At 42.4% G+C, this 19,370-nt stretch overlaps 1 protein-coding gene across 2 annotated transcripts in view; it reads left to right on the forward strand.

The window, feature by feature from the left end:
- Positions 1 to 547: 547 nt before the first annotated feature.
- The window catches only part of PGM2L1 (phosphoglucomutase 2 like 1), a 64,456-nt gene continuing 45,633 nt past the window's right edge, over positions 548 to 19,370 (forward strand). Inside the window, exon 1 of one of the 2 annotated variants that reach the window (XM_075919604.2) lies at positions 548 to 991. In XM_075919604.2, the coding sequence (XP_075775719.2) occupies positions 893 to 991 (99 nt within the window). In that variant the 5' untranslated portion in view covers positions 548 to 892. The remainder of the gene's footprint in view (positions 992 to 19,370) is intronic. The other variant, XM_075919605.2, reaches the window with a different exon arrangement.

Below are 19,370 nucleotides of genomic sequence, written 5' to 3' on the forward strand. Positions count from 1 at the left end.
CGCTTGTGACAGAGAAAAGCGCCTTACTTATGGCACCCTCCTGCTTTCCTTCTGAAGTGACTGGGCTCTTGGATTCCCGCCTTGCAAGCCCACTCAGCTGCTCTGGGACTGTCAGCTGCACTTCTCGTTCTAAACACGTGTGTAGTGCGCAGCAGCCGGTCTCAGCCCCAGAGGTGGCTGCATATCACTGGCGGTGTGCGCATTGCACCCCAGCCCGCTGCCATCAAGCTAGGGGCTGGGATGGGCTCCATTGGGAGCTGGAGTGTCCTGGGGAGCTGCTCGAGCCTCTGACAAAGAGGAAAACGTGCCCTGCTCAGCCGCCCTACGGACAGCGCCCAACCCCGAGAGCGAGCGAGCGAGCAGGGCCTGCCGGGAGTTGGAGTCCCTGATTTGCCTCTGCTTCTCCCACAGCTCGGCGCACGAAGGGGGAGGGAAAACTCCATTTCCCGTCGGGCACTGCGAAAGAGAGTGGGAGGGGCATACCGCGCGAGCCGAAGTCGGAGCCAGGAGCGCGCGTGCCAAAGGCGGTGCTTGCTGCCGGCTCTGGGGTGGGCGGGGCCGTTGGGCACGACTGGCGGGAGGGGCCACTAGCGGGGGGCGGGGCCGCGTCCGGCGGTGTTGTTGTTACTACCGCTCGGCTCGCGCGGCGCGCTGCGGAGGGACCGTTACTCTGAGGCGGCGCGAGGGGGCCCCGGAGCGGGTGGGGTCGGACCTCCCCGCAGTGAGCGCCGGGTCCCAGGCGGAGAACGAGCGATCCTCTCCCTGCGCCGCCGCCGCCTGGTCCCCGGCTGAGCGCCGGGCAGCGCCCACCCCTCCCGGGCGATGCCCTTGGCCGCTGGCAGGTGAGCCCCCGGCGTGCGCTGCTCTGCCACCCGCCCGGCCCGCCGCCGCCATGGGAGACGGGGATGTGAACTCCAACCTGCTCGTCGCCCGCAGCACCGGGGACGCGCAGCTGGACAAGGCGGTCTGGCAGTGGCTCAGCTGGGACCAGGTGGGTACCCGAGTGGCAGCCCCTGATGGGCTGGGAGGGGGGGGTCAGGCTGCGTGTGCCCAGCCCAGAGCGGGGCCCTGTGTGTGTGTAAACCAGGAGCAGTCTTGTGGCACCTTACAGGCTAAGCGATGTATCGGGGCATAAGCCTTGGTGGGTAAAAACCTCCTCATCAGAGACATGGCCATGCACTTGGCCAGGCGGCTTTTACCCGCGAGACCTTATGCCCAAATACATCCCTGAGTCTTAAGCGGCTGCAAGACTCCTCATGGTTTCTGCAGATACAGGCTAACGCTGCTGCCCCTCTGAGACCGGCGTGTGAGAGCTGCTGGGTGTGCGTGTGGCTCTGCAAGCGTCTGGGAGGGTGTGTCCTGGGGTTTAACGCCAGTAGCCAGGCACCCCCAGATCATCTCTCGGACCTTCTGTAAATCACACGCTGCTGATCCCACCTAGTACCCCTGCACCAAACCCACCAATCCAGGATTGGAGCCAAGTGTTACCGTAATAGCCTGATTCCGCACTATAGGCAAGTCTCTTTCCCAGCTACTGGATTGCGCAAAAGGACAGCATGCAGTGTTGTCAGATAACCAGCAGTGTTGTCAGATACCTTCCTCTGGAGAGCTTACTTTCCCTCCCCTTTTGTAGATTTCATCCCACTAACATGCATTTTGTAGTTACATAAAAATGTATTTTAATCATCACTGGACCCTGCTGTTTCTTTTTAAACATGACCACATAGTGAATGGGAGAGAAGTGTGGGTTTTTTAATGTTCCCTCTGGGGGTGCATTCATTTGACATGAGTTTGCTTTGCCCTTGATTACATGTGTGCGCATTTCTCTTCCTCATCTAGTTTTTTGCCAATAGTGTCAGGTTTGGTCTCATAACATCTTGTTCCAGTTATCCCAGATCTTCTTTACCTTCTTAGTATCTGATGCTTCTTTTGAGAGGTTGTCTGACTGTTCAGGTGATGAGGTGAGCTCCCATGCAACAAGGGGGAAGAGTGAGAACTGTGTTTTGAAAAATATATAGGGGAAGAGTGTGGCATGTGAAGATCCTGGAATCACAGAGTGGGTAAATAGCGTGTTGTAATCTGTTTAGCACATAATGCAGTCTGTAAGAAGATATTAAGGGGAAGGTGGGGAAGATGCATTAACTGGCCGATTAAATTACTGAATTGCTCTTTGTGGAGGGTGAACACTTCATTGGTTTCTCTTTTCAGATAAATCCCAGAGAGGATTCATCTGGTTCTAGTGAAAAGGGCAACATCAGAAACATTTTGTGGTGATTGACAGGTTTGGAGGAGGCATTTAATATGAAAAGGCAAAATTTTAAATGGGTAAACACTCTTTTGAATGTGATGTGTAACTAATCTGAAGGAGTACATCATTGTAGAATATGTATTGGAACAACTGAAAACTCTTAGACATCTGTATAAATTAGGGATAGCATTTACACTAACTCTATTTTAAAAAAAGCTGTGATACCTAATGGCACAAGCTTACCACCAGCTGGGGTCAGTGAGCTGGGGTATCCAGTGGTATTACATAATTAGATGCATTTGGATGTTTGAATGCTTTCATCTGACGCACTGAATATTAGCTGTTGTCCCTGATAACAGACTACATAGAAGGCTCATTAATTTGTTTTGATATGAGAGTACCTTTGTTAGGCTTGATCCTACAAAGACTTCTCTCCTGCTGAAGCCAAAATTGCTTACATGAGATAAGCTTTGCAGGATTTGGCCCATTTTGAGATATTGGAGCTCTTACAAATTGTATTGATTGTGTAAAGAGGACATTTTTGGCTAGTACTGAGTGCAGTCACCTGAAATACAGCAACTGCTTAATAGCACGTGCCATAGCTGCTTGGGACAAGAAGTGAAGAATACCTTGTACAGACATTAAAGGAGTTTAAAAACAGTACAATTATCCATGTTTTAAAAGTGTATTTACACTGAATCATGTGAGGACATTGTTATTTGTTTTGACTTTGGGAATCTAGAAAACTAATGTGTAAAAGTAGATTTATATCATTTCTGTAACATTAAGCATAGAGGTTGGTTGGATTTCTAGTATGCTATTTAAAAAATAGAAGGCAGCACCAAGAGGCTTGCACATCTATGCCAGTTTTTTCAAAGCATTACAATTACATTCTAGGGTATAGTAGGATCCTGTATTGGGCTAATAATTTTTCCTTTAAAGTTTCATTAATTTTTTTTTAAGCCAGAAGGACCATTGTGGTAATCTAATCTGGCCTTCTGAATAACACAGGGTGTAGAATTAAAAAAAAAAATCCTAAACATACAGTAAGAAGGAAAATTATTTTTGTAAAGCTTCCTGTCCTTTATTACTAAACATCTTTAGATAACAATGAATTTAAAAAAATCTAATTTATGAAGATTTTATTTTAGACAGTGGAATAAGGTGTCAAAATCACCTTTGCTTGCAGTTGCTCTTTGTGCTAGTTTCACTTTGTACTAGTGCCTGTTTTCCAGAATTTTCGTGCAACTGCAACCCGAAGTGCACCATCTTAAAATACGAGCATCAGGCCTTACTGAGCAGACAGCTCATTGAATGAATGTATTTGAACAAAGTATGAAGGTAAAATGTGCAGAATTTTTGGTCTGTATGTCCTGAAATAATGCTAGATAGAACAACATTAAAATAGGTTTCTTAATTACTGAATTTAATGGAAAAATATTTTGATAAGAGCTGAAAAAAGTAAAATGTTTTAGTATGATGTATTTATCAACATGAATTTAGTGAGCTGGATTTTTTTAATAAATCTGAATCATTATATATGTGGCTTTTTGTTGTGGTTTTAAATTCCTTAATTATGATGATTTTTGTTTGGCCAGATACCAAAGCAAAATGTGCCTTGCGCTTACACTATTAATGTACTTTTGGGAAGCTTTCATCCCATAGCACTGTCATTGTAAACAAGTATCAGAGGGGTAACTGTGTTAGTCTGAATCTGCATAAACAACAAGAAATCATGCGTCTGATGAAGTGGGTCTTTGCCCACAAAAGCTTATGCTCCAATAAATCTGTTATTCTATAAGGTGCCACAGGACTTCTTATTGTCATTGTAAACAGATACTTGCTGTCTCCATTTTAAAACCAGTTTCTTGGAGTATTAATTAATTTGCAGCCTCTAGCCTTTTAGATTTTTAAATGTACCTTCAACTAGCTGTCTGGCTTGCCAAAACACCCAGCTTTGCCATTAATCTGCAGTGTCCAAGAGGAACAATAGGCAACCATTTGACTTCAGGCTAAATAGCACTATCTTGCTAATACTATCTTTCCTTTTCCTCTTGGATTAAGAGCTGTAGGATGCTTTCCAAAACATATAGGTATTTGTACAAAGGAAGCTTTCACTAGTCTAAATTCTGTTTCTATCACAATTTTCCATTTGGTTCCTTTTCTGCTCATTTACTTTTTCTCAATTTCCTCTTGTCAGTTTTGCTTATTGCTCCCTGTCTCATTTTTCTATTTTTTAGAAATTAGCTCTTTCAAGTTTAGAAGTTACAACAGCATCTTGTTTTTCTGTCTTCGCTCCTTATCTGTTGACCACATAATTTTCTAAGTGAAACACTAGTCTATTCTACTATAACCATTTCCTCTTTCTCCTTGGTTCTATTTTGCATATCCAAATTGTTGTTATTTCCCTTTGTTTCCCTTTATTTTCCCAAAACTGAGCTTGGCCATGTACAGGCTTATCAAAAAGGGGCCCCAGGACAGGTGATTTTTGAGCAGAACACGTCCCACATGTAGCTCACTGTAGGATCCCAACCTCAGTTGTGATCAGGTGGGCTATGTGTTTTCATTAGGTGACTTTATGTAGTGCCAGAAATATGCTTCTCGAGTAGTAGGAAAACAAGATTCTTTCATTGAAGATCTGATATAATCCTTTTAAAAGGCCCCTGTTACCCTACTATCTGAGAACCTGTTGTGGAGAGCAATGCAGAAGGCATTTATATGAACCCTCAAGATCAAATTCTGGCTTCACACCTGAAAATGTTTCTGGGGCAGCAGCACCTCTAGTCCAGTTTTGGAGCAACTAAATTAAAAACAGCCTAAAGAAAAGGATTTATATCCCTGGCTTGAAAGATGTAGTAGTATGCATAATGATGGGGTATCTGTCTGAGAGGGAAGTTCTCAATCAGTACAGGCAGTCCCCGGGTTACAGGGATCCGACTTACATTGGATCCCTACTTACAAATGGGGTGAGGCAACCCCACACTAGCTGCTTCCCCCCCCAGCAGACCAGAGAGATGCGAAGCTAGCGCCCCCCCCAGCAGACCAGGGAGACGCGGAGCAGCTTTTCTCAGCAGACACCTCAGCTTGAGAATAAAGGACTGAGGGAAGTGAGGTGTGGGAGAATAAAACTGAGCTCTGGAGAAATGTTTGGCTAGAGTTTCCCCTACAATATGTACCAGTTCCGACTTACATACAAATTCAACTTAAGAACAAACCTACAGTCCCTATCTTGTACGTAACCCGGGGACTGCCTGTAGTTAAAAATAAATGCTTATTCTCTTATTAGCAACAAACATTCAGCTAGCTAATTAGCTCCTGCAATGCCTACACCTGGGGTAGTCAATAGGTAGACAGCAGGCCTAATCTAGGCTGCCAGATGCTTTTGAACAGATCCTGAAATCTTTGACGACTTTAATAATATATTCATTATTTTCTCTGAAGCCTGGGCTTTGACTGTACTTTGACTAATACCTTGGGAATATGGATGTCAATCTGTGCCTGAGAAGAGGGGATTATTATACTGGTAGAAGATTGCAAAGCTGATATAGGTTGAACTTCTCTAGTCTGGCACCCTCAGGACCTGACTGGTTCCAAATGAGAGAATTTTCCAGACTATGGGAGGTTGATATTGTCTTGCAGCATTACCAACGTGTCCACTGCTTACTGGGCTGCTAGAGGACATTTAGAGGTAAATTAGAGTGAAATAACACAACACCGAGAGCTAGGATAAGTGACTGTAAAACTTTTTGGGACTGCAGAAAACTTGGCCACACCCATGAAAAGTGGACATCTGTCTAACTAAAACCATTCTGGACCATGGATGTTTCTGGACTAGAGAGTTCTGTACTAGAGAGGTTCAACCTGTATCTGAACAGCAAATTCAGAAAACTTACTCGACTTGTGAACCTGCTGTAAGTCTGAATGTTCAGAGCCCTGAGAGGAGACCCATTGTTTTCAGTGGGGCTCTGTGAGCACAGTGGTGCACCTACACAGAACTTATTGCAGAATTAGGCCTTGGTTGCTGGCTACCATCCTTGATGTGGACTGGTAGTGATGGCTGAGGGGAAATTATATCAGATGAGCTGTTTCACTTTGAAAAGATACTGCAGTGCACCTGTACTCTGCTTTTCATATTTAAAGGTAAAACTAAAATAGTTGCATCGATCAAATTGTCTGACAGTGTAACTAATATAAAATCTTTCTTCTACAAGACCTTTCAAGCAAGCTTCTCCACCAATGACAAATTCAAAATCAGTTATGCACACAAGCCACAGAAGAAGTTTTGAAGTCACTCCATATGCATTTTAGTGGTTGAAGGACGTTTATAATAAAGGTGAAGAACTAAAGTGAAAATCCTAGCCATAACTCACTGCAGGTGAAGCATCTCTAAGTGAAAAAAGGTTATGGGGAGCTAGCAGTTCATGCAGTAAGATAAGCAGTACCTTGTATATTAGTGTTTTAAAACTGAACCTAAAATATACTGGCAACCAATATTGGTAAAAATTATGTAACAGTGTAGTGCTTTTTATTAGTAAAGAATCGTTGATGCTACATTAGAGCCAGAGTGGTGGAGAGGCTTGAAGAGTGCATTACCATGGTCTGTTGCGCACTGGTGTGTACAGATGTCTGCTGTATCAACATAGGCAACATGCTGAAGGTTTGAATTATTTCTGAGGTCAAAAGGATGTGTAACACAGTCCATGAAGATCTCTGGATAAAACAACCGCTGTTCAGGATAGATTCATATGATGCAGTGATCTAAACTTGATGCTGATAATGAAACAACATTTAATCTCTAATGATATAGTAAAAGAAATAGAAAAGATCTATAAAGGAGAAACAAAAGTCTAGACTTCTTAATTAAAATAAGGAAGAGAAGGAGGTATCAAACTGTCTAGTGTAATCTGAAGTACATGTAGGAGTTGGAATATACAGTGTAAGTGGATCAAATCTTAAGTATTCATTCTAACAAGTGAATTTTAAATATCTTATTTGCTTTTCTCTCTATGCAGCAGCTTTTGCATTTCCTTCAGCTCTTCCAGTGAAAATTATTTTTCCTTTCATTTGTTAATTTCACTTTCAGTTTCTCAATACAGCAATGTTTAGGTTTTGCTATGACCCTCTTGGAGGTGTGACAAACTCACCACATATCCAAAGAGGGTCAAGAGAGGAATCTTAACAAAAACTTAAATCATACTGACTCTCATAATTACTGAGAGATGTATGCATATGTGAAAAGTTTTGTATATGTATGTACTAAAAAAGTTTTAAAATCTGCATCCCACCTGGACAGGTTTTGCCAGACACAGGAATCTACATCCCTTTATTTGCCTTAGTTCATATGTAGATTACGTATTGGAAGCCCTGTTTTGCATATGGAGTCCAGAGGAAGATAAAACAACAACTTGAGGTCAGCACACGAGGAACGAAACACTGAGGGGTCATCCTGACCATGGGGATAAAAACAATGAGTTATGGGAAATGCACAATTGTTATCCTTCACTGAGGAAGCATAAAGAATAGTACTTGCATTCATGAGATAAGCTTGTTTTTTAAAAAAACTTTTAATAGGCTAAAAGCCTAATTTTAGATCCTGTATTATTGCACAGGTACAAATGCTAGTAAATTGAGATGATTTTAATACAGAAAAAGTAGGTCTTTGGCTTTTTTTCTACAATAGAATTTAAAAAACTTTGTATAAGTGGTGATCTCAGGGTAATAATGTATTAAATTATATGTCAGAGATGAATTAATTGTCACAGAAAATTCTAAATTCACTACTGCTCAGGAACATCTATAACCATGGTGTCCAACCAATTCTGAAACATTAGCCACTATAGCTATGGTGACCATATTTTCTGAACCAAAAATGGGGACCTTGTTAGCCATGCATCCTGGCCCTTAGGCCTCGCCCACCTGCCACAGGAAGTCCCGCCCTAGAGGTGGTACTTCTGGGATCAAGAAGGACACATGACCTTCAGTAAAGAGTGTTGTGTGACCCCTCCAAGAACTCCTCCCACCATCCTCTACCAATAGGGATGGGTTTGGGCCCCACAGAACCCCTATGCAACTATATGGCCAGGAGGGAGGGGGCCTGGGGCAGGGTGTGTGGCCAGGAGAGAGGGTGCAGGAGGTTGGGGGTAGGGTTTCTGGCCAAGAGGGACGGTGTCAGAGCAAGTTGGAGGTGTGGGTCTTGGTGGGGGGGAGGAGAGTGAGTGAGGGGGATTGAGGTGCAGAGGACTGTGCATGAGGGGGGACGCTTATCTGGCTTCAGACCCCCTTGCAACAGGGAAAGCCTCCGGACAGTGTGCTGTCATTCTGCAGCGCCCCCCCCCTCCCTCGCAATGCAGCAGGGATCCTGGCATGGCTGCAGCACCAGCTCCACCTACCTGCTTGGCAGGCACGGAGTGAAGAAACCCCCCCTTCCCTGACAGACCAGGATTGCTTTTGCTCCCCCAGCGAGGAGAGGGGGGGGAGAGAATGGCAGTGCATGGAGTGCACCTGCCGAGCCCAAGTGTGCCCCAACCCGCAGCGCCCCAGCTGGGTAGGAGCTCCAAGGTTTGGGGGTCCAGGAACGGCTCAGATGTGTTTTGCCTTGGACCGGCCTAGCCTGCCCTCGGCAGTGGGTGCTGTACCAACAAGCAGCCTGGAGAAGGAGTAGGTGGCATGGCCAGACCAGGCTCCCCACAAGCCAAAGGCAGTCCTGTGGGGGTGTAGGGAGCTGTGTGGCACACGGTGGTGGGGCAGTGGATAGCAGAGTCACTGGAAAAGCGCACTACCTGAAGCCGGTCTGGCTGCCCGCCAGCAAAGCTCCAGTGGAGCCACCGATATGCTTTGCATGGTGGAAGTGGGGAGAGGAGGCTGTTGCTGCTGTGCCACGCTACGGGGGAATTGGTAGTGCACGGAGCCATTTCTTGGTTGCTTCTTCCCTGCAAGCTGGTATCCCCATGCAGTAGTGAAAATCCAGTGGGGCTTTCTGGGACATTTTACTACGTGATGGGGACACCGGGACAGAATATTTAAAATCGGGACAATCCAGGAAAATCTGGGATGTATGGTTGGCATAGCTATAGCAAACTAGCCACACTCAACCGACCAAATAGCCACATGTGACTAGTGTGTTGGACACCACGGAGCTATAAAATATTTTCCAAAGTAGTCCTCCTGGATTTTTGACGGCTGCTCATGGTTCTATTAATAAACCTTAATAAAAAGTCCCTGACCTGCAATAATTGCAGGAATCGGCTCTACTTTGGTAGCAGGAATTTTAAGCTCTGTATAAGCTGGTGGCTATGGGTTCATGTATTGTTGTTTTCAGGAAAGTGGAGTAGAAGTCAGACTTATCAATTTGCAGATCTCTGTGAGAGAATCTGATTAAGTTTGCATACCATCCTGATGTAAATCTGAAAATTGATTTGAAATGGTCAAACTATTTAGATTCCACAAATGGTTGAATTTCTTTGCTTTTATTCTTGGAACCCCTGCTCTTGCAAAAACTCTTTTTATCTTTAATATTCTATCTCTTTCACTGTCTGGTAAGACCAATGAATTTATCTGAACTAGAGAATGCCATGAAAACTAAATTGATTATTAAAATAGGCTTATTTAAAATGTGTTTAAGACACTTTATCTTTTTGGTTCAGTCTCAAATTTGGGTTAGAGAGCAATATGAAATTAGGTCCTACCCCCCCCCCCCAAAAAAAAAAATCAGCTAATTCAGTGTCCCAAGTGCAATTGTGAAAGCAAACTATTATAGGCGTATAAGTCATTGTCCTATGTCAGTATGTTGTCAAGAACAATATTCAAACTTGGTATCTCTTATAGAGGAAATCTTTTTTGGCTGCTGTGGTGCTGTGTTATAAATACTAGATACGTGTGTTATATTTTGCTGTAGTTTTGTGGGTTCAAGGCTAAGTTTCCAGTGGCTTTTATGTTACTGTTGATTACATTAACCTAACAATTCAATCTTACTTCTTTTGTCTTCCAAATGGGATTTCCCTTTGGTTTACAATTAATATTCTTAAAATATTTTCATTTAGATTTCTGAGATCTTGTTTAGAGGGCTTTAAGAGAATACCTAGAAGGTGGAAATGATAGGAATTTTTATTACTAGTTTGTGCTTTTATCGCTAAATATTGACTGCTAGGTGGCTTCCCCAACCCATGTTAATCAAAACCTTTGGTCTAACTAAAAATATGGACAGAAAAATGAGTCACTTATTGAAGGGAGCATTTTTTCATAAGAATGGAGCAGAACATTTGACACCAGCAGGGATTTGATCTCTGCTGTCCAGGTATGGTGTGGGAGTGCTGAGGGCAAACATGATTACTTGCCTTGTGGGGGTATGTCATCTTGCCACTGCCTTTGAACAAGACCTCTTATCCCTAACAATCTTTAGATTACAGACTGAACAGCACAAACTGCAACTAGCTGAATCCAAGCCCTTAGCAGAAGGAAGTTTGCACTGTTGGGGCCTTTTAAGGATGTCAACGTCCCAGAACACCTGTTTTATAAAACAAGGAAAACTTAAAAATCATTGAGGAGTAACTGCTATTTTATATCAAAACAACCTAGGTTGTTTTGAAACTTTAAAGAGTTTCTCTAAAACCTTCTGTTATAATAATCTAGGCCATGTCTATAGTATGCGGAAGATCAATGCTGCTGCAGTCAATCTTCCAGTGTTTTGATTTAGCAGGTCTAGTGAAGACTCATTAATTTGAATAGAGAGTAGTCCTGCTCCATCAGAGCCAGTAGTCCTGCTCTCATGAGGAGTGAGGGAAGCCGATTGGAGTGTTTGCTCTTGTCAACCTTCCAGTGTGTGGACAGTGTGAAAATGCAAATTAAGATACATCAGCTCCAGCTATGTAATTAATGTAATCACTGGACCCAACGACATCAGCCACCAAATCAGAGGCTCATTTAACTGCACATCCACTAATGCGATCTATGCCAGCAATGCCCCACTGCAATGTATATTGGGCAAATTGGACAGTCCTTATGGGAAAGAATTAATGGACACACATCAGATATCCGAAAAGATAATACACAAAAACCTGTTGGAGAACATTTTAACCTTCCTGGACACTCATTAATGGATCTCCAAGTTGCTGTTTTATTTCAGACCAATTCCATAAGCCAAACATACAGAGAAGGATTGGAATTTAACTTAATTCACAAGTTTAATTCTTATGCTAATCGTCTAAACCGGGATATAGGATGGTTCGCATACTATCTTCCACCTTTTAATGACTTTACCTACCAACCAAACAATGCTACTGTTTAACTGCCTCTTGTAACTATTTGAACTATCTACTCAGTGTCTTTTTTTCCTCTCCTCCCCTTTTTCCTTCTCTCTCCTCCTCCCCCTTATTTATTCTTGAATCTGGACTTGTAATACTCCGATCATCTGAAGAAGTTGCCCACGAAAGCTCATGATACCATCTACATGTTTTGTTAGTCTTTAAGGCGCTACTTGCTGATGTTGCATATCTCAAGTCGACCTTCGCCTTTTAGTATAGATCTGGTCCTAAATAGCTATGAAGAAAAGGCATGTCAATTTACATATGTATTTCATTTATTTTAACTGTTCTTTTCTGACCTATTTTACATTTAATTGAATTTGGTCTGAATTAATTCCTGTCTGTTTCTGTTGTACTCGTTTTCTGTAGTCTGAAGAGCATGATTCTACAGAGCAACTTCCTCTTTGCTTTTGGTTAGTTTGGTACAAGGTATTGTCTAACTTAAAATAAATAAATTTAATAAAGGTTGTTATAGTAAAAGAGGTTTGTTTGCGCAAAGGTGTTGGTTCTCATCCAAGCGTCTCATTGATTCAGACTAAAGAAACATCAAGTTTACTTGGACTCCAGAATTTAATATAATGCAATGTTGCCTAGTTTTACTAATCCCCTTGCATCTTTTCTCAGTCCTATATTCAGCCAGTGCAAAACATACACTCAGTGGGAAGTGTAATTTTGTAGTATATGCTGAAAACTTTGCTGCACAATACAGTCGATATATTGAAATAGTGTCATTTTTCCCTATACTCCACCCACACCCAGACTCCAGTGTTCATTCCATGTCACACAAATGTTAATTTTCAATGACTATGCCGATTGCTGGTTCCTGTTTGTCTTACGGAGCTAAGAACTGGACCTCTAACTTAGCCATTGACACTTGAAAAATAGATTCCTGTAGAATTTATTTAATACACTTCTCTGTTTAAAAAAAAAAAAAAAAAAAAATCCTGGTGGTCTTGCTCTCCTTTTCAATGAAGCTTTAATAGCAGAAACTGTGGTGGGGATTAATAATGTAAGATCCTGCTTTTACAGAATACATTTGTATATAGATTCTGATTATTGTGTGTAGTTCTTTATTGAGCACAAGAAATTAAACCAGACTTTGAAAAATTTCAATCCTGGATCAAAATTTTATAGTCGTTAGAAATCCCCGACAAAGATTCGGGACTAGTCAACATTGGAAACTTCCATGGACACAGCTACTTCTGAGAGGTGTGAAAAATGCATACCTTTAAGAGACCTAGAAATACTGATCTATCTCCTGGTTTAGACAGAGCTAATTCAATGGAAGAATTCTTCTGTTGACCTAGCTACTGCCTCTCAGGGAGGTGGATTAGTTATGCCAACAGGAGAACATCATAGGTAGTTTCTATGCGGATGCGCTATGCAGCTGTACCCCGTAGTAGTTAAAATGTAGACTAGCCCATAGAGTAAAAATGTTGCCAGATGAGCTGGCATAGAGGCAGCTGTGGAAACAATGGTATAATTCCAGGCATGTGTAATGTTGACCATAAAATCATAAGCTTCAGAGGGTAGCTGAGTTAGTCTGTACAGCATAAACTTAAACTACATATAGTCTGGTAGCACTAGTTTTTATGCAATTAAATTAAAATCATAGTTTTAATTGTATTTGGATAAGTTCATGTAGATGACTTGTTAATATAACAAATGTCTTTCTATCTTGAAACTGCATTCTAGTGAATGGGAGAAAGCAGTAATATGATATATTTTGGTTTTAATAAGGTGTTTGACAGTGCCCCATGACATTATCATAAGCAAACTAGGGAAATGTGATCCAGATGAAATTACTGTACGGTTGGTCCACAACACTTTGAAGAATCACATTCACAGTAGTTATCAATAGGACTTAGTTAGTGGACTCCTGTGGGGATCTGCCCTGAGTCTGGTACTATTCATTATTTACATTAATGACTTGAATATGGAGTGGAGAATATAGTTATAACATTTGCAAATGATGCTGCAGGAGAAGCTGCACTTTGGAGGACAGGATTAGAATTCAAAATGACCTTGACAAATTGGGGGACTGATCTGAACTGAAATCAATGAAATTTGGTACAGATGAAATTCAGTAAAGACAAGCACTGTATGTAGGAAGGAAAAAACAGATGCACAGCTACAAAATGGGGAATAACTGTCAAAGCAGTAGTACTGCAGAAAAGGATTTGGGGCTTATAATGGATCAGAGACTGAACATGAGCCACCAATGATGATGCAGTTGCAAAAAAAGTTAATATATATCAGGCGTATTGTATGTAAGATATGGTAGGTAATGGTTCCCCCTCTGCTAGGAACTATTGTGGTCTCAGCTGGGATACTGTATTCAGTTTGGAATGCTACACTTAAGAAAAATGTGGGCAAAGTAGAGAGAGCCCAGAAGAGAGGAAAAATTATAAGTTTTAAAAAGCCTATCCTATGAGGAAAGTTAGAAACAAAAAAGCACCTGAACATGTTTAGCCTCAAGAAAAGGAGGCTGAGAGGGGACCTGATAAATCTTCAAATGCTCTAAAGAGGGCAGTGATCTTTTGTTCATGTCCAATGAAAGAGGAACAATAACTAATTGGCTTCATCTGTGATAAGGGAAGTTTAGAATAGATATTAGGAAAAATTGTGTAAGTGTAAAGATAGTAAAGCACTGGAACAGATTATAAAAGGAGGTTGTGAATGCTCATCATTGGAGGTTTTTAAGAACCGCTTGAACAAACACTTATCGAGGTGGTTTAGGATGGTTTATATGGCCCGGCCGTAGCGCAGAGGGCGGGATTAGTTAATCTCTTGAGGTCCCTTAACTGCTAAACGCTTCTATGATAAACATCTGTTGAAAGCTTTGGGATTTACTAATTTTTAGCTCACTGATTTGGTAAATAAAAAAGATTCTCATAATTACCTAGCTATTGAATAAGAGCCTGACAAATTAGAATTCATTTAGGAAATTTGTGGTTGATTTTCTTCCTTTGTAATACACAAATCCACGGGTATCTGCATCCATGGATGTAGATATGGTTATCTACAGCTCATTTTTGCAGATACAGATACAAACTTTGTATTCGCACAAGGCTCTATGGATAATTCCTTTTTGGTGCACCATCGTTATTAGTGTTAGCAAGCTTTTATGAGTGGCACACTTGTACTGGTAATATATACATATGTGCTGTGGTGTAAGAACTAATTATTTTTGCAGAATGAACTTGTGACTAAGACCACCCCAATGACAGATAGCAAAGTGTTCCCAGGGACTGCTGGCCTCGCTTTTGGGGAGGTGGCATTGTGGCAAACCATCTCAGGCAATTGTATTAAGGTGGAGTGTATAACCCCTGCTGACCTAACAAGTTGGTGTTTGTATACTGGCTTTCTGGCAGCAGCGAAATAGGTGTTACTGACAGAGGTAAGAGGGACTAGATAGTTTTGGGGAGAGTTGAGACTGAAGAAGGTGTCGGGATCACCCTGAAAAGAGTAGCTGGTCTGGTGGAAGCAGGGGTGAAACACTTGCTCTATGAGCCTGCTGCTTATGTTAGGACTCTGAGCCAAACCCATGCAGTCCAGAGGCACCAGAGTGAGACAGAACCTCTTACTGGCCTGGGTGACCTCCCAAACTGTCAGTCCCATAGTACATTTACTAGTATACTGTAAATGTTATCATAAAACTGAACTATTAGAACAAATGATCAAATTGTATTGTGTGATGTAGCATCTTTGGCTGGTTTGCAAAACCGTAAGCAAGCAAAATTGTGATAATCTGAAATGAGTCATTCAATTAGTGTGCAATGAAATTTTCTTTCAGCTCAAAAGTAATACCCTCTGCTCTGGTTCATCTGCTGTTTGATTAGTACTGGTTCTGTCCCAGCAATCTTTTCAAATAGAAAATGAATCTAAACTATATTAAATTTCTTTTTGGTGCACCAGCTTTATTAGCATTAGTATGCTTTTGTGGGAGTGGCTAGTGGTTGCTGCACAGTCAGATGAAAGCTTACACAATGTGGTATTGGCCTCTTTTTAAAAGGTTAATGTAAACTAAATGTTATATTGGTCTTTACCACTCGGGCCTTATTTCACATTGGTTGAACAGTTTTAAAGTAAATCAGGCTTTTGGGCCTAAATAGCTTTGTTTTTCCTTTCCAGTGCAGGATCGTTATTTTTAATCCTTTATAGGAAACATCCTCTCTACAGAGTGTATCTACAGTGCCAAGCAGTGCTAGCTCTAGAAGCTGGCTGACCTCTGTGTGGTAAATGTCAGTGGTGCTCATGATTCAAGTTGCCTTTTTTAACCTGTGTTTAGGACCCTTCTGTAGGTTGCTTGCTGGAGTTCCACTTCTCTCGTCTAAGTTTACTGTACCCAATGTATACATACAGTTGTGCTGTCTGGTTATCATAAGACTTAATTGAGCTATAGCTGTGTATTAATTGGACTGCAGATTGACCTGCTTTGTTAGGGAGCCAGCTTTGAGTCTTGACTTATATTTATATTACAAATGCTGCAGTGGTGCAGCTATGCTGCTGTATTGCTCTAGAGGAGACATTTACTAAGGCAATGGGAAAACTCCTTCCATTGTCATAGCAATGGATATCCTCAAATACCTCGGGAGAAGTGGTTGATTAGAAGAATTTTTACATCAATTATCAGTGTTTTCATCATGGCTAAGGTTGGCCTGTGTCCCAGGGATGTGAATTTTTCATGCCTCCTGGATAATATAGCTATGTCAACTGAAGTTTTAGGTGTAAATCAGACCATGGTTACAGCTTTCATATAGATTGATAGATTCCAAATTCAGGATGGATTACTATGATCTCTAGTCTCACATCCTATATAACACAGGCCATAGAATTTCCCAAAAATAATTCCTAATATGCATATTTTAGTAAAATACATCCTATTGCTATATAAAAATTGGCCATGGTGATTGATGGAGAATCCATTGTGGCCCTGGGTAAGGTGTTCAAATGGTTAATTGCTTTAACCATTTTTTCCAGCATGTATTTATCTTCAACTTCTAGCCATTGGATCATGTTATACCTTTCTCTGATAGATTAAGGAGCCCTTTATTTAATTGTTCCCCATGTAGATACTTATAGTCTGTAATCAAGTCACCCCTTAACCTTTTCTTTGGCAAGCTGATTAGATTCAGAGTTCAATCTGTCACTATAAAGCAAGCTTTCTAATTATTAATCATTTTTGTGGCTCTTCTCTGAACACTCTCCAGTTTATCAATTGCTTCCTTGAATTATGGGCATCAGAACTAGATGTGGTATTCCAGGAGTGGTTAGCTCTAATCCAGAGGTGGCCAATAATTTTTGGTGGGGGGCCACTCCAAGATTTTGGTAAATGGTCAAGGGCCGCACTTTTCTGTGGGGGGTAGTGGTGCAGGGTTGGAGGTTGGATGCAGAAGGGCACACAGGGTAAGGGATTGGGATGCAGGAGACAGTGTGAGGTCTGAGAGGGTGTTTGAGTGGAGGAGGGGGTTGTGACCTGGGTCAGGGGATTGGGATGTAGGGTCAGGGAAGATATGTGGGTGCAGGAGAGGATTCTGGCTTGGGGAAGGGGTGTAGGAGTGGGTAAAGGGTCTGGGAGGGAGTTGAGACCTGGGGCGGGGGTGCAGAGGGTTTGGATGGTGATCTGGGAGAGGGAGTTAGGGTGCAGGAGGGGCTGGGGTGCCAGAGGCAGATGCTGGGTGGGAGGAATTTACCCAAGTGTCTCCTGGCCAGCAGGCTGCAGCACCCCCAAGGCAGGCTGGGCTCCCTGCCTGCTGTAGCCCCAGCCCACTTGAAAATGCAGGCTGCTCCCTCCATGTGGTTCTCAATGCGGGGGGGGGGGGGGGGGGGAAGAGGCTTGCACCGCCTGCCCCAGTCTCTCAGGCCAATCTTTCAGCTCTGATTGGCTGGCTCTTTCCAACCAATAGGAACTGAGAGAGTGGCTGAGGTTAGTTCTTATTGGCCAGTAGGAGCTGAGGATTGGTCTGGGGGCAGGGAGATTGCACAAAGCCCTCCCCCTCCTTGCAGAGCAGAGTTTTAAACTGTATTTTAAACTGTGGCAGCTGCATACCTGTGGGTCCTGGCAGGGTGGTGGCTTAGTGGGCCGGATCCGGCCTCCGGGCCGTATTTTGCCCAGTCCTGCTCTAACCCCTCTACTTCTATTTGAGATTACTATATTTGTGCATCACAGGATTGCATTGGCCATTTTGACCACAGCATCACAGTTGGAGCTCGTGTTCAGCTGATTTTCCACCACAACTTCCAAATCCCTTTTCAATCACTGCTTTCCAGGATAGAGTTACCCATTCTGTAAGATTGTCCGACTTTTTTTTTCTAGATGTACATACGTACGTTTTGCCATATTAAACTGGCTGCATGCAAACTGTTTTTACTGAGCAATCCAGATCACTCTGTATTGGTGACCTGTCATCTTCTACCTTCTTTCTGCCTTCACTCTCCATGTTATGTGTAGATCAAGGCACACTAGGTGAGAGTGCTCTGTGATAATTTTGTCCTTAACTTTCCCTTCAGCATTTTTTCCTAGCTGAACCTTTGCTTTTTCCAGATAGCTTTGTCCCCTGCTCATGTGAAAAAGGAGGCGCACTAGCAAAGGGAATAGCAAGGTTTGCCTATTGCTGCTGCTGAAAGTTTTCATGTGCTATAAGAAACAGTCACAGTGTTCAGCTCTTTCCCCTTTCCAAGGTACTTAACTGCTGATATCAGTGTGGGGGTCACAGTGGAAGTACAGTCAGAGGAGGCAAAGAATTCTAACGAGGAATCAGTGAAATAACTAGAGGGCTTAGATGGCCTAGATTAGTGTCATCAAGAGGATAGGGGAAGGATACTGTATTTCACTTACATTGGCCAATGTAACTAATTGCCACAAATTAAAATTATTTTTTACATTTAAATATGTAGTCTGCATGGCATGCACACTCAGATATCTCAAATTCTTGAACATATGTGCAGGCTTTGCAACACTACAGATTGGGTAAGTGTTGAACAGACAGATGTCCAGCACTGGTTTTAACGGAGTTATGCTAGATCTTGTCTATCATCTGGTGTCAAGTTGAATATCAACAATTAGGGGACTCATTGATTGTTTTGCTGAAATTTTATACGGAGACTCCCATAGTGAGTTGACTGCTGCCATGCTAAATGAGACAAAATGGAACCGCCTGCTGGCCAAGGACTTGAATTAAACTTGTGCGTCAGAAGCTGGTCTTTGTATATGTACAACGTGCAGGGCTGAGCCCTTACTGTTGAGTATTCTCTGGGCTCTTATATGGGTGACTTACTTGGTACCCTGAAAGGTGATGGTAAGGGGGGGGGCAGTGAGTCTGGTACTGGCAGATGAAATCCAATACTTGATGTAACATTTTTCATGCAATTCAGGAGTAAACCCAGAAGCTCTTGGTGTGAATTCCTCCTTGGACTTAAAACTGGGATGAATTTAACCTGTTGTCCAGATTGGAAATAGATGCACAGTACTGTATTTCCTGATAACTCTCGCTGTCTTTATAGAGCCTTTAGTTTAGATGGGCTCTGAAGCACATCAGTTATTTATATCCAGCTGCTCCCCCCTCCTTTCCCCCAGCCTACTGTACTTGGCTCACTTCCAGTTTGACTTCCACCCTTTCACAGCACTGGAACTATCCTTTTCCCTGTGTTCATTGAGCTGCTTCTTTTATTTTGACTGTAAGATTTCCCCCTCTGCTATTTTTCCTTTTAACCTATTTTATTCATTTGTTTTGTTCGTTGTGTGTGCAGTCTGCCCAAGATAGTTTGTCATCTATAGATAATAGAGCTCAAACTGTCCAGTCCGTACTCCATTTCAGAAA

This window comes from Pelodiscus sinensis, chromosome 1 (assembly GCF_052426305.1).
Source record: "Pelodiscus sinensis isolate ZL-2025 chromosome 1, ASM5242630v1, whole genome shotgun sequence".
NCBI classification, from domain to species: domain Eukaryota; kingdom Metazoa; phylum Chordata; order Testudines; family Trionychidae; genus Pelodiscus; species Pelodiscus sinensis.